Source organism: Caloenas nicobarica, chromosome 15, assembly GCF_036013445.1.
Source record: "Caloenas nicobarica isolate bCalNic1 chromosome 15, bCalNic1.hap1, whole genome shotgun sequence".
NCBI classification, from domain to species: domain Eukaryota; kingdom Metazoa; phylum Chordata; class Aves; order Columbiformes; family Columbidae; genus Caloenas; species Caloenas nicobarica.
In genome coordinates, this window is record NC_088259.1 from 1239302 (window position 1) to 1253140 (window position 13839).

A 13839-nucleotide genomic window follows, 5' to 3' on the forward strand; every position below is an offset into this window, starting at 1 on the left:
ACCTCCCTGGGCAGCCTGGTCCAGGCACTGTTACCCTCACCAGGAAGAAGTTTCTTCTCATCTTTAAGTGGAACCTCCTGTGTTCCAGCTTGAACCCATTACCCCTTGTCTTACTGTTGGTTGTCACCGAGAAGAGCCTGGCTCCATCCTCGTGACACTCACTCTTTACATATTGATCACCATGAATGAGGTCACCCCTCAGTCTCCCCAGCTCCCTCAGCCTTTCCTCACATGGGAGATGCTCCACTCCCTTCAGCATCTTCGTGGCTGCGCTGGACTCTCTCCAGCAGTTCCCTGTCCTTCTGGAACTAAGGGGCCCAAAACTGGACGCAATATTCCAGATGTGGTCTCACCAGGGCAGAGGAGAGGGGCAGGAGAACCTCTCTGGACCTACTGACCACCGCCCTTCCAATTCCACCCAGGTACCATCAGCCTTCTTGGTCACAAGGACACAGTGCTGGCTCAGGCCACAGCACCCGGTAGTTCCAGATGGTCTCCCATCCAAGTACCTATTGGGCCCGACCCTGCTTAGCTTCCAAAATCAGACAAGATTGGGCGTTCTCAGGGTGCTATGGCTGTATCTATACATGTATGTATATATATATGTTCCCCAAGTATATCCTGATAGCATCCGAACTAAACCCTTTTTTCAAGGGCAGAGTAGAGGGGGAGGAGAACTTCTCTGGACCTACTGACCACCCCCCTTCTAATACACCCCAGGATGCCATTGGCCTTCTTGGCCACAAGGGCACAGTGCTGGCTCATGGTCATCCTGCTGTCCCCCAGGACCCCCAGGTCCCTTTCCCCTACGCTGCTCTCCAACAGGTCATTCCCCAACCTATACTGGAACCTGGGGCTGTTCCTGCCCAGATGTAAGACTCTATACTTGCCCTTGTTTTATTTCATTAAGTTTTACGCCGCCCAGCTCTCCGGCCTGTCCAGCTCTCTGGATGGCAGCACAGCCTTCCAGTGTCAGCCACTCCTCCCAGTTTGGTATCATCAGCAAACTTGCTGACAGTCACTCTATTCCCTCATGCAAGTCGCTGATGAATATTTTGAATAATACTGGTCCCAGTACTGACCCTTGAAGGACTCCACTAGATACCAGCCTCCATCTGGACTCCACCCCATTGACGACGGCTTCTTTCCTTCAGCCAGGTCACAGTCCACTTCACTACCCGATCCTCCTGACCACACCTCCTCAGTTTAGCAGCAATCATGCTGTCAATCATCCATGTGCTGCACTCCTGCCAGTCGTGATTGGTGCAGCCAGCACAGCCCGCCCCTGAATGCTGCCCGGCTGGCCAATTCTCGCCACCTTTCCTGCTGGCTTCAAAACTTGATTGGCTGGTTACCTATCAGTCACATGACTCTCCCCACCTCCTCAAATGTGATTGGCTGTCCTGGGTCCACTGACTCGGTACAGACTCTTGGGTGATTGTTGCCAGGCAATGAGCTCCACCGGAAGATGAAACTGTGGGCCCTAAACGAAGGCCATGAGTGACAAAAGACATGTTGGGAGCCTAAACATGAGGATTTGGGCCCCAAGAAGGAGGCTCTGGGCACTCAAAAGGACAGGCAGATGCTACAGATGGCGCTTTGGGCCCTGAACACGAGGAGACCCTCTTGGTTCCCACCCGAGCTGGGTTTGGTGCCCGTGACCCCACGGAACTGACACCTGTGCTGTCCAGAGTGGCCACGGAACAGACGGAGCCCAAAGCCACGGACTCCATGAGCTCAATGGGGTGTTGTGACATTTTATGGACATTTCACAGGAGCGGCCAATGGACTGAGGAAAACTGTCCATGTGTGACATCAAAGGGTGGGCAGGAGAGCGGTGGTTGGTGAGGATGTATTGGATTGTGTGGGGCCTGAGCCTTATGTCCATGGGGTGGAACAAGGGGTGGAGAAACAACCGTCATGGTGTCGACACTGCTCCTGCGTGGAGCTCCAGAGGCTGCAGGGGGATTTCTGCTCCACCGGGGACCAGCACAAGACAGTGGCCCGTTCATATCTGTCACCTGCTCTGGGGCTGTGGCCTCAGCAGCACCTGCACAGTGGGAGTGTCCTCACTGCCAACACCGGCTCTTTGCTGTGTCTGCACCTCTGTCCCCATCTCCCCGTGCTCTCCTCCCTCCCAGGCACCTTTCCCACCTCCTCCAGGACCCATCAAGGCCTCTGTCTGGCTCTATAGAGACTAAAAGGAAAGAAAACCTTTCCACACTGATGCCATCAAATAACCGCATGAAATAAAAACATTTTTAAGGGGAAGGGTAACCCTAACTTTTCCCTGTCTGAATGTTTATAATAAATGTACTGAATTTTTTAAAAAATAGTGTAGCTTTAGTTTTTACCAGGAGAGTGCGTTCTGTGTGCCATGACATTTCACACATATTATACCAATTTATTCATTCTCCCTGTTCAGTTGTCTTCTATGTGTGTCATGTTACGTCTGTAGGCAACCATCCAGAATTTGTATTTAGTTTCGATATTGTTAGGTCAGCTGCTGCTCCAAATTATCTAATCTTTCATTTCTGAGTGCTCTCCTCTTGCATCCTTTGGCAGATGATGTTCTTGTTACCACGTATATCATCCCTCCCACATATCATTTGGATGGTTCCTAGCTGATCCATGGTGCTTCATGTGTTCTAACTTCCGCTTTCGGCATTACGTGGTGATGTATCTGTCTCTGTGTCTGTGTGGCAGGTGTCATGTCATAAGCATTGTCCCAACCAGGTCACTGCACCTCTTCCTCTTCTCCCTCTGCTGCCATCATGACTGTACCAGCTGTCTGATGTGCTTTCTGACCTCATGGACCCTTTCATCCTGCCTTCCTTCTGCTGTTCAATCCTGTTCCTGCAAAAGAAGTGACAACCAGTCAGTGTCCCCTCTGTGGCATCGGGACCTTCCAGAGCTGGACGGCTGGTGGGAACTGTCACCATCAGCCAAGGCTCCGTGTGAAGTCTCCTCCTGGCACAGGAACAGCTCTGGCTGTGCTTGGTGAGCACCACGCTGCCCAAAGGAGAACAGCAACACTCGCAGTGACTTCTGGGCAATGGGAAGAGATGACTTGAAGAGAGGTTGGCAGCAGACCCTGAGGCCGTGCCGGGGGTGGACACATCCGGCTCCTCCCAGCAGGATTTTGGAAAGTCCCTTCTCAGCTGTGAGTGGCAGGACAAGGGCAGGGGGTAGAAACAGCCCCAACCTGCAAGGGCCCCAGCCCCCCACTGGCCTCTGTCCCCAAACAACTAAAACTTCTAAACAGACTCTCTCTCTACCTGAATTATCTTCAGTTTTAAGAAAACAAACAAACAAACAAACACTCAAACAAACGGTTACTTCTGGATGAGGATGGACTAGGTTCAGGACCAGGACCAGGGGTGCTGCAGGAGCAGGTGTCTCCAAGCACGGACAGGCTGGGGGGACCTGTCGACCTCACCACCCCTTGGCCCCACCATGGCCCAGTTCAGCAGCCCTGGATTATGAGTGTCTGAGACACAACTGACCTCATAATACCACACACATCCATCTCCCTCCATAGCACCCACGACCTGACCAAGACTGAAGCGTGCTCTACACAGTCCTACACCTGCCCCTCTTCTCCTGCAGGCTGTAGACACCCATTTCGCTTCCTCGCCTTGCTCAAATTTGTCAACTGTATTTTATACTAACAATTTGAGTGAAAAGCCCTCTTCACAGGAACTGTTCTATTTATATTGATCTGCTCTTCTGCTGCTTTTTTTTTAATATATTTTTTTTTATTTCTTCCACTTATTCTCTTCAGAAACCTCTCCAAGGCAAAAATTCTTTCAAATCACAGAATAACTCAGGTGTGAAGAGAGCCCTTGTCTCACTCATCTTGCCCCTCTCTCCTGCTCAGGGCAGGGCGAACAAGGGGAGGCTGGTCAAGGCCTCCACCCAGCTTTGCATCACCCTCAAAAGAGCTGAAATCGTACTCTACAGGAGGATGTGTCCAATCCCCTTCCCAGGCACACAGGCAGGCTGACCAGCCTGCTGTTCTCCCAATACTCGTTCCTGCTGTTCCTGAACATGGCTTTCATGTCTGCCGTTTCCAAGGACTCTAGAACCTCTCTGATTACAACGGTTCTTATAAGAGCACAATCCAGAATCACAGGCAGGGGTGAGGTACCAGACAGGAGCACATGCAATGAGCCTGTCCAAGGCAGCTGAGATCAATCTCACTGGGCCAGTGAGGTTTGTTCCTGGAGCCACACACAGAAATGTCAGAGTGCTGTCAGGTGTCCACACTTGAGCTGGCCTCATGGACTCCTTAGGCACCCAGGGATGCTCAGAGACAGAGTCTTCCCCTTTTACACAGAGGCAGGAGTCACAGTGTCTCTATGGCCTCCTGTTGACCCTCCTAAAGGATGGGAGGCACCTCAGCCCTGTGGTGTATCACCCTGCTCTGCACTCATCTGAGATGTCCCACATCATGAGGAATGGACATGGGGACATTGGTTAAAGGAAGCACAACCCAGTGGTGCATTTAGGCAGTTTCCATGGGATGTTACTCCCAATGTGAAGTGACCTTGAGATACTGTCTGTTCCGCAGGCGTTCATAGAATCGTACAATGTCCTGAGTTGGAAGGGACCCACAGCATCATTGAGTCCAACTCCGGTCCCTGCACAGGACACCCCACAGTTCACACCGTGTGTCTGAGGACGTTGTCCAGTCTCTTCTTGAACACTGTCGGGTTGGGGCTGTGACGCCTCCCTGGGGAGCCTGTTCCAGTTTCCAGCACCTCTGGGTGAAGAACCTTTTCTGAATGTCCAACTGACCCTCTCCTGGCACATCTTCCTACCATTCCCTGGGTTCTGTCACTGTCACAGAGAGAAGAGCTCAGCCCTGCCCCTCCTGCTCCCCTGCTGAGGAAGCTCCAGCCCCATGAGCTCTGCCCTCACTCTCCTCTGCTCCAGGCTGAACAAACCCAGGGACTTCAGCCGCTCCTCATATGCGTTCCCCTCCAAACCCTTCACCAATTTCGTAGCCTCTTCTGGACACTCTCCAGTAGCTTTATCTCCTTTTGATCCCATGTTCCCAGCCCTGCACACAGTGAATGCTCCAGGTGAGGCCACCCCAGCGCAGAGCAGAGCGGGACAATCCCCTCCTGGCCCGGCTGGCCCTGCTGTGCTGGATGCACAAGGACACGGGGCCCTCTTGGCTCCAGGGACACTGGTGGCTCATGTTCAACTTGCCATCGACCAGAACCCCCACATCCCTCTCCGCAGAGCTACTCTCCAGCATCTCGTCCCCCAGTCTGCCTGTACAGCCAGGGTTGCCATGTCCCAGATGCAGAATCCGGCACTTGCTCTTGTTGAACTTCATGCAGTTGGTGATTGCCCAGTTCTCCAGTTTGTCCAGATCCCTCGGCAGGGCCTCTCTGCCCCTCCAGAGTGTCGACAGCTCCCCCCAAATTTGTGTCATCGGCAAAGTTGCTAAGCAATCCCTCAAATCCTGCATCTAAGTCATTTATAAAGACATTGAGGAGTGCTGGCCCTAAGATGGTTCCCTGTGGAACCTGCTACTGACTGGTCGCCAGCCCGGCATGACCCCATTTACTAGAACCCTTTGTGCCCGGCCCGTCAGCCAATTGCTCACTCACTGCACTGTGTGTTTACCCAGCTGTGTGCTGGACATCTTGTCCAGGAGGATCCTGTGAGAGACACTATCAAAGGCTTTACTGAAATCCAAAAAGATCACATCGACAGGCTTCCCTTGGTCAACTAGGTGGGTGACCTTGTCCTAGAATGAAATTAAGTTGGTCAGGCAAGACTTTACCCTCATGAACCAGCGCTGACTGGGACTAATGACGGCCTTGTCCTTCAGATGTTTTTCATGTGAATGAGTTACCCAGAGTTACCCCTGTGTCTGTGTCTTTCTGGCAAGGGGTCTGTCCTGAGAAGGGGATCCAGCCTCTGCCGCTCTCTGGAGAGACAAAGCCTGTGTCCATGGAACCGGGGGACACAAAGGGTGACTTGTGCAAGACCACCCTCCATCTGAACCACTTAGGTATGTACTTGTAGATGGGCTATCAAGCCTTATAGTGTAGACACCTGTATAATTGGCACTGCCTGGAACGGATACCACAGACGCAGAATGCTGTGCTACAGAGATTTATATTTAGGCCGATTAATCTTTTGTTTCCTTTGTGATTTTTATTTTAAAAAAATATTGATACTATGAGAGAAATTGCACAAATACATAGAGGATTATTGATGCATTTTAACATGATTATCCACAGAGGGCCCACCAGCTTTGCATCTCAAGAAACGGGAGGCCAAAGACCAAGGGAAGGATGGGTCAGGCACCATCCTGGGATGTGGGAAACTCAAGTGTGTGCCCATCTCCCAACACCCTTCCCTGCTCAGTGAAGGGTGTGAGAAACTCTGCCAACCAGCCTGCAGCCAATGTTGTCCTGCCAGCTCAGGACTGGAGCTTCCATCCCTGGAGGTATTTAAAAGATGTGCAGATGTGCTGCTAAGGGATATGGTTTAGTGGTGGACTTGGCAGTGTTAGATTTACAGTTGGATTCAATGGTCTTCGTGGTGTTTTCCAACTTAAATGATTCTCTGATTCTATGATTTCAGTCAAAACCATTTCAATTCCCATCACCTCCAGCTTACCTCACGGGTGGCTGTTGTGTGGCACAACTGTCCTGGCTCTCCAGGCAGGTTGGGCACTGGTTTGCTGCCTGAATTGGGAGTTTTCCCCTTCCTGGGGTAAAAGACCTTCGATGAGAGACGGTTGTAGAGATTTGGGGGGCAGAGGTCTGAAGTCATCCTTTCAAAATCTGAGCAGGCTGAGCTTTGGAACCGAGGGATGACAGAGGTGCACTCAAGGATGTTTTTCAATAGTGATGCTATCACTAATAAGAGTCGCAGGGAACTCCTTATTCTCAGTGATGATGATGAACTAAAGCTTTTTAATTTCATTCCCAACAGTCATTCTTGCTTCTCAAAAATGCCGCTACATCTCAGCAGCTGACCTCTGCAAGAAGTTCTTAGACCAATGCCTTTTCTCTCTCTTCTAACTTTTTTATCATTTAAAGAGTACACCTCTTAGACAGAATTGGCCCCAAATCCTCCCCCTTCCATACCTGTTTTCCATTTTTTCTAGTGTGAGGGGGAGGTGGCATAGGGGAGTTGTTTCTTTTTTAGCCAAAGAAAACCAAGGAACAGATCCCAGGTCAGTGCAAAGGCACAAAGGCATCCAGAATGTTGATGTGGTGCACACTGACACACACCGTCACCTGCATTTCCAATCTCTGAAGTCCCAACAGTGCAGCAGAGTCTGGAGTTTTGATCTCCCTTCATCTACCCTGTGTGACACATGTAAAATGAAACTACCCCAGCCAAAAAGCTGGTTTTGATTCTCTTCACAGCCTGAAGCACCACATGGGTCAGGAGACAAGCCAGGATACCCAACAAGGACTCTCATGCTCTGCACTTAAAGTTCAGGTGTTCCCAGGAATCTCAGTTGTGCTGATTCCTGGGTGCAAGGAGCTGGTCAAGAGCCTCGTCTCCATTTCTGTAACGATGGCTTTGCTGCCTGGCTGATGTGCAGACTCTGTACACAGATGTGACACCTGTTGAGCAACCTGCTCTGAAAGGATGAACAAGGTGGGCATGAGGACAGCAAAACAGAAGAACCTGGGTGGGGGCAAATGAAAGGAGATGCACAAGATGTGGTCAGGGCTGTTTGGGGGCACTTGTAAAACAGCCCTGCACCTCACGTGAATTATTCCTGTGGTCAAGAAGAACCTGAGAGTTCTCCCTAAATTTAAAACATGAAGGAGATGAAAGGACAGCATCATTCAGGCTGGATGGGACCTCAGGGGGTGTCTTGATAAACCTCCTGCTCAAAGCAGGGTCAGACCAGATAACTCAGGGCTTTATCCAAACACATCTTGGTCACTTTCTGAGACAGAGTGGATGCGCACTCCTGGGAAATAGCTTCCAGTGCTTGACTGTCCTCAGGATTGGAAAGTTTCTCCCTTTCTACAGCACCTTTCCAAGCCCAACCATCCAGATTACTTTTTACCCATCTACTTGCATAGCAATGCAGACCATAATATCCTACCTTGGACACAAGAATATTGCAGGGGATGATGCTGAATGCCTTGCTGACTTCCAGGTAACAGAACACCACTGCTCTCCCCACGTGCAGCAACCCTGTCCTTTCCTCACAGAAAGCAAAGAGGATGGACAGGCATAACCTGCCCTTCTCTTTCAGACACCGAGAAATGGGGTCCCAGTGAACATGTTCTGGGGCACAGCCCTTAGTTCCCCTGCTCATCCATTGGCCATTTTTGAAAAGTGCACACAATGTGTGAGAGCTGCCAGTGGTCAGGGAGTCCCCCCAGTCTCCACGAGCTTCCATAGATGGTGGAGAGTGGCCTCACTGTGACATCATCCTGCTGTCTCGGCTCCTGGGATGCTGCCCCTCCTGTCCCATAGACTGGAAAGGACTGTGTGAGTTCCAGTGACCCCTGACTTGATCTCCGTCCACTGCTGGTTGTTCTGCCTCCAGTCACAGAGGCCTGAGAGACCTTGCTGGTGAAGATGGAGAACAAGAGACACAGAGAATATCACTTCTCTCCCTTATTAAATTCATCAGGGGACACACAGTGTCATTGTTTCTCCTTTAACTGTTCTTGCAGTAGCAACACATCATTATGGGGCCCTTGAATTGCCTCACAGGTGTAGACTGAGTTTTGATCTGGACTGTTGGTGTGCTTGAAGGCTGCTGTCCTTGAAGACCAGATGAACTAACTTCTGCGACCCTGCCATGGCAGTTTATTCCATCTGTGTCACAGCTCTGTCTGCAACACTGACAGCTCCAGCTCACCCAGTCAGGTCCCTGGCTGAGGACATTGCCTCACATCTGGGCTGAACCACCCCAGCTGTGGCACCAGTCCAGCTCTGACCTTCCCCAAGGTAACCTGGTACCAAGTGTCCAAGACTCCCTGTGTGCAAAGGCACAGGCTTCAGAGCACAGACAGGAGATAGTCAAAGATTGCTGAATGTCTCTCTAGACCTAGGAGTATAAAACCAGAATAAAATGTCTAAATTCCTTCAACTGAAGATTTTCCTCCCCCAGATTTTCCTCCCACTGATTACTTCAGGTTGTTTCAAAGGATGTGCCCCTGGAGCCCCAGGGACAGCTGGAGGGAGCCTGGGGGGTACATCATGGGCTGCTCCTGTGCTGCTGAGCTGGGCTGGGCTCCTGGGACAGAAGGAGCTCATGGCAAGCGGCAGCACTACAGAGAGACAGCTCTGCCCAGGAGCAGCTCCTCTGCAAAGCGCAGCCTGGCTGCGGGCTCTGCCTGCAGCACCGAGGGGAGAGGAGCCAGGCAGAGAGAGGAGAAACGCAGTCTGGGGTGGGAGGATGCTGAGAGATCACTGGAAATGAAATCTTCAGAGATATGATGCCTCTGGCTGCAGGACATTGCATCTGCAAATCATGGTAGGATCTCAGAAAACTGGCACATTGCAGAGCCTGCAAGAGACGTAAGTGCAACTCTCAGAGATTCTCTGACAAGAGAATTTTCCCAAGTATGGCTGTGAGGTGTAAATACAGATGTGCACCCAGGGGTGCCCAGGGCTGTCCTGCAGAGCAGGGTCCCTGCACCCCAGGGCTGTGCCGGGGCAGGGACTCTGCTGCCTGCCAGTGTCAGTGCTCAGCCTGCCCAGGGACATCCCAACAACACTGAGAGGAGAAGCTGTAGGTGGAAGGAGCGACCCCTGGCAGGGCAGCATCCTTCTGCTACTGAGAGGGAACTGCGTGGGTCAGGACAGCTCACAGCTCCAGCTTACCCCCAGGACATTTGCAGAGGTTCCTTCTGAAGGACCCTGAGGAAACATTTATCTCATAGGGATGATTTTAAGTTTTGAGTTTTTTCCACTCTTGGTTGGCTGGGTGGGCAGTGGGACATAGGAATTTATTTCTCTGCCCTGGAGAAGGTGCTGAGACCCCAGTTTTTGTTAGGACTTGTCTGAGCTGCTCCTGAGCCCCTGCACACACAGAGCTGCCCCTGGGCAGTGCCCAGGGCCAGGAGGTGTGAGCAGGACAGAGCTGAGCATGGAGGACAGGGTCTGTGACACTGACAGGGAGCAGACCCAGGGACAGAGAAACAGCTCCCAGCAGGGACAGCTCCAGGCAGCAGAGACATGGGCAGGGAGAGGGAGCTGTGACCAGAAATGCTGGGGAGGGGATTCAGGAACCCCCCTGCCATCCCCTGCAGTGCAGACACATTTCCCAGTGACACCTCCTGGTCTCCTCTCCTCCCCAGCAGAGCCTCTGCCCCAAAGCCATGGGGTCCAGGGCATGAGTCACCACCTCAGCAGCTGGACCTCCAGGTGAAGGGTTCCTGGAATGTGGTACACAAAAAAGGTGCTAAAAGTACTTGCTCTACCCTGACATCATGTGAGGGGCAGTGAGCACAGCTGGGTAGGGAGAAGGCTTCCTGGGATGCCCGTCTGCCTTTCTGTCCTTGCTTTATTTGTTCTGGAGCACTGCTGTGTTCTTCCCTGTTTCTCCACCTGTCCTGGTGCTCTTACTCTCCAGGGTTGGGGTGGGGATGTGGGTCAGTTTTTGTTCGGACACCAACACTGGGAGTCCTGTCCCAGAAGTATCCTCATGGAAACTAGATGCCGAAGCTACGTTTTAAGCTGTGATGAACGATGTCATTCACATGGTAGTAATGAAGAATGAGGGGAACCATTGCTCATTCAGAGAGGGGAATTTCTATGAGAAATGACGTGGGTTTTTTCCTAAGAGAAGTCTCACGTAAACTGTCACTGTATTTCCTCCTTGGACAGGTCCCCATGCCCAGAGGCAGCAAATGTCCAACAGCAGCTCCATCATCCAGTTCCTCCTCCTGGCTTTCACAGACACACAGGAGCTGCAGCTCTTGCACTTCTGGCTCTTCCTGGGCATCTACCTGGCTGCCCTCCTGGGCAACGGCCTCATCATCACCACCATAGCCTGTGACCAGCACCTCCACACCCCCATGTACTTCTTCCTCCTCAACCTCTCCCTCCTCGACCTGGGCTCCATCTCCACCACTCTCCCCAAATCCATGGCCAACTCCCTCTGGAACACCAGGGCCATCTCCTTTTTGGGATGTGCTGCACAGCTCTTCTCGTTTGCCTTCTTGATAGTGGCAGAGTATTCTATGCTCACAGTCATGTCATATGATCGCTACGTTGCCATCTGCAAACCCCTGCACTACGGGACCCTCCTGGGCAGCAGAGCTTGTGTCCACATGGCAGCAGCTGCCTGGGCCACTGGGTTTCTCAGTGCTCTGCTGCACATGGCCAATACATTTTCACTGCCACTGTGCAAGGGAAATGCCCTGGACCAGTTCTTTTGTGAAATCCCCCAGATCCTCAAGCTCTCCTGCTCAAACTCCTACCTCAGGGAACTTGGGTTGATTGTGGTTACTGTCTGTTTAGGATTTGGGTGTTTTGTGTTCATCATGCTGTCCTATGTGCAGATCTTCAGGGCTGTGCTGAGGATCCCCTCTGAGCAGGGACGGCACAAAGCCTTTTCCACGTGCCTCCCTCACCTGGCCGTGGTCTCCCTGTTTGTCAGCACTATCATGTTTGCCTACCTGAAGCCCCGCTCTGTCTCCTCCCCATTGCTCAACCTGCTGGTGTCTGTTCTGTACTCAGTGATACCTCCAGCAGTGAACCCCCTCATCTACAGCATGCGGAACCAGGAGCTCAAAGATGCACTGAGGAAGTTGATTCAATCATTTTTTTCTCAGCACAGATAAGCTGTTTATGTCTTTTCAGAAATTATTTCCAATTCATTTTTGAACTTCCTGTGTTGTTGAAATTTTACCTGTGATACATCTTTTTGTCCAGGATTGTCTACATGTAGTCCAGTTTCCCAGAAGCATAAACCTGCCCTCATCTGAGCCACGTCCTCTGTTTTGTTTTGTTTTGTTTTCTGGAATGATGTTACAGATGGCCTCCTGTGTCACATATTTGCAATAAAATGGACTTCTTCAGTGCTGGTGTCTGCAGGTTGGGCTCTTCTTCAAAAGTGAAGGTCAGGAACAGGCTTAAGAAATAGCCCCTCTGAGCCTTCTGCTGTGCTGGGTTTCAGCCTAGGCACAGGGCAGGAGGACATGGGGGGATGTGTTCAGGAATGGGCCTGGAATGAGCCTTCACGTATGGGTGCCCAGTGCCAATGGAAATGGTGCACGATCGGCAGGGGTATAACTGGGCCTGTCTCTCTGTGGCTTTGGGGCACAACTGCCTGGCAGAGCAGCACCGCCACCTCAGGACCATCCCCAAGATTGCATCCCTGGAGAAGAGCAGACCTGTTTCTGCATGCATGAGTTCAAGCAGGCTGTTCTGTCACTGGTGCAGCAGGAGAGCCCTGGAAAGTCCCCAGGTCACAAGTCTTGTGCTCGGGTGAGTGACTGGCACAGTGGGGCTGCCACAGTTGGGCAATAAGGATCTCTCTGAAACAAGAGCAGTAGACACAGGGAGACACTGGCGTCCATCTCCTCATGCCATGGCTGAGCCCAGCCCTGGGGCTGATGGGGAGAATGACCCTCTTCTCTGCCTCCAGCAGCTGCTCTGCCCTTCAGAGGGGCTGGGGCTGTGGGGGGAGTGCCCAGAGCTCTGCAGCCCCCTGTGCTGGGCATGGCTGTGGGGCCAGCCCAGACTGGGCTGCTCTGCTGGGCTGGGCTGGAGAGAAATGGGCTGTGGGGAGAGCTGGGGAGGGGCTGTGCTGAGCTGGAAAGTGCCCAGGAGAGGAAAAAGACCAGTGTATAGCTTGGGGCCAGGGGCTGGCACTGTATGCAGTGGAGGGGTTGGAATGCATGGAGCTGGCAGTTGGTGATGGCAAAGCTGAGAGCCTCTGTCTGGGTAAGGACTAAGGGTCAGACAAATAAAGCAGATGTCATAATGGAAGTCTACTATAGGCCATCCAGCCACAATGACGACACTGATGAGTTATTCTTCAAGGAACTAAGTGAAGCCTCCAAGTCATCTGCCCTTGTCCTTATGGGGGACTTCAGCTTGCCAGATGTCAACTAGGAATATCACACAGCTGGCACCAACAGGTCCAGAAGATTCCTAAAGCATCTGGACAATAACTTCTTGGTACTATGGGAGCCAACCAGGAAAGGTGCCTTCCTACATTTGCTTCTCACTAACAGAGAGGGTCTTGTGGGAGAAGTGGCAACTGGTGGCTCCCTTGGCCACAGCAACCATGAAGCATCAGGCTTAAAATCTTCGCTAATATGTTCATTGTGCTGTCCTATGTGCAGATCTTAAGGGCTGTGCTGAGGATCCCCTCTGAGCAGGGACGGCACAAAGCCTTTTCCACGTGCCTCCCACACCTGGCTGTGGTCTCCCTGTTTGTCAGCACTCTCATGTTTGCCTACCTGAAGCCTCCCTTCAGCTCTTCCCCATCCCTGGACCTGGTGGTGTCTGTTCTGTACTCAGTGGTGCCTCCAGCAGTGAACCCTCTCAACTACAGCATGAGGAACCAGGAGGTCAATGACTCTATTAGGAAAGTGATTTCATGGGTGTCTGTCAATACTGAGAAACTTCCCATCACTCTCCACAAGTAATATCCGATATATCCCACTGCAGGCCTGTACCCCATGTTTTATTTTATCCTTTTTATTTTTTTAGCATTACCTGTGTTTTTATTTGTAGTTATTATTTTTCTGTATTTGATTATTTATATTTCTGTATTTGATTATTTATATTCAGCTTACTCTCAGGAGAAATGAGCCCAAGCGAAAGCACTAAATTCAGGTATCTGCAGGGAAACAAAGATGGACACAGACA

At 51.6% G+C, this 13839-nt stretch overlaps 1 protein-coding gene across 1 annotated transcript; it reads left to right on the forward strand.

The window, feature by feature from the left end:
• Positions 1-10865: 10865 nt before the first annotated feature.
• LOC135994896 (olfactory receptor 14J1-like) lies at positions 10866-13616 on the forward strand. The gene is made up of 2 exons (XM_065645829.1): positions 10866-11651; positions 13434-13616. Exons 1-2 carry the CDS (start codon positions 10866-10868, stop codon positions 13614-13616), a joined length of 969 nt encoding a protein of 322 aa, XP_065501901.1.
• Positions 13617-13839: the final 223 nt, after the last annotated feature.

Excerpts from the sequence above, each read along its gene's own strand:
- LOC135994896 (XM_065645829.1), top strand. The coding sequence starts at position 10,866 with ATGTCCAACAGCAGCTCCATCATCCAGTTCCTCCTCCTGGCTTTCACA. Across the intron at positions 11,652-13,433 it reads CCTACCTGAAGCCCCGCTCT|CCTCCCTTCAGCTCTTCCCC; the intron begins GTCTCCTCCCCA and ends GCCTACCTGAAG.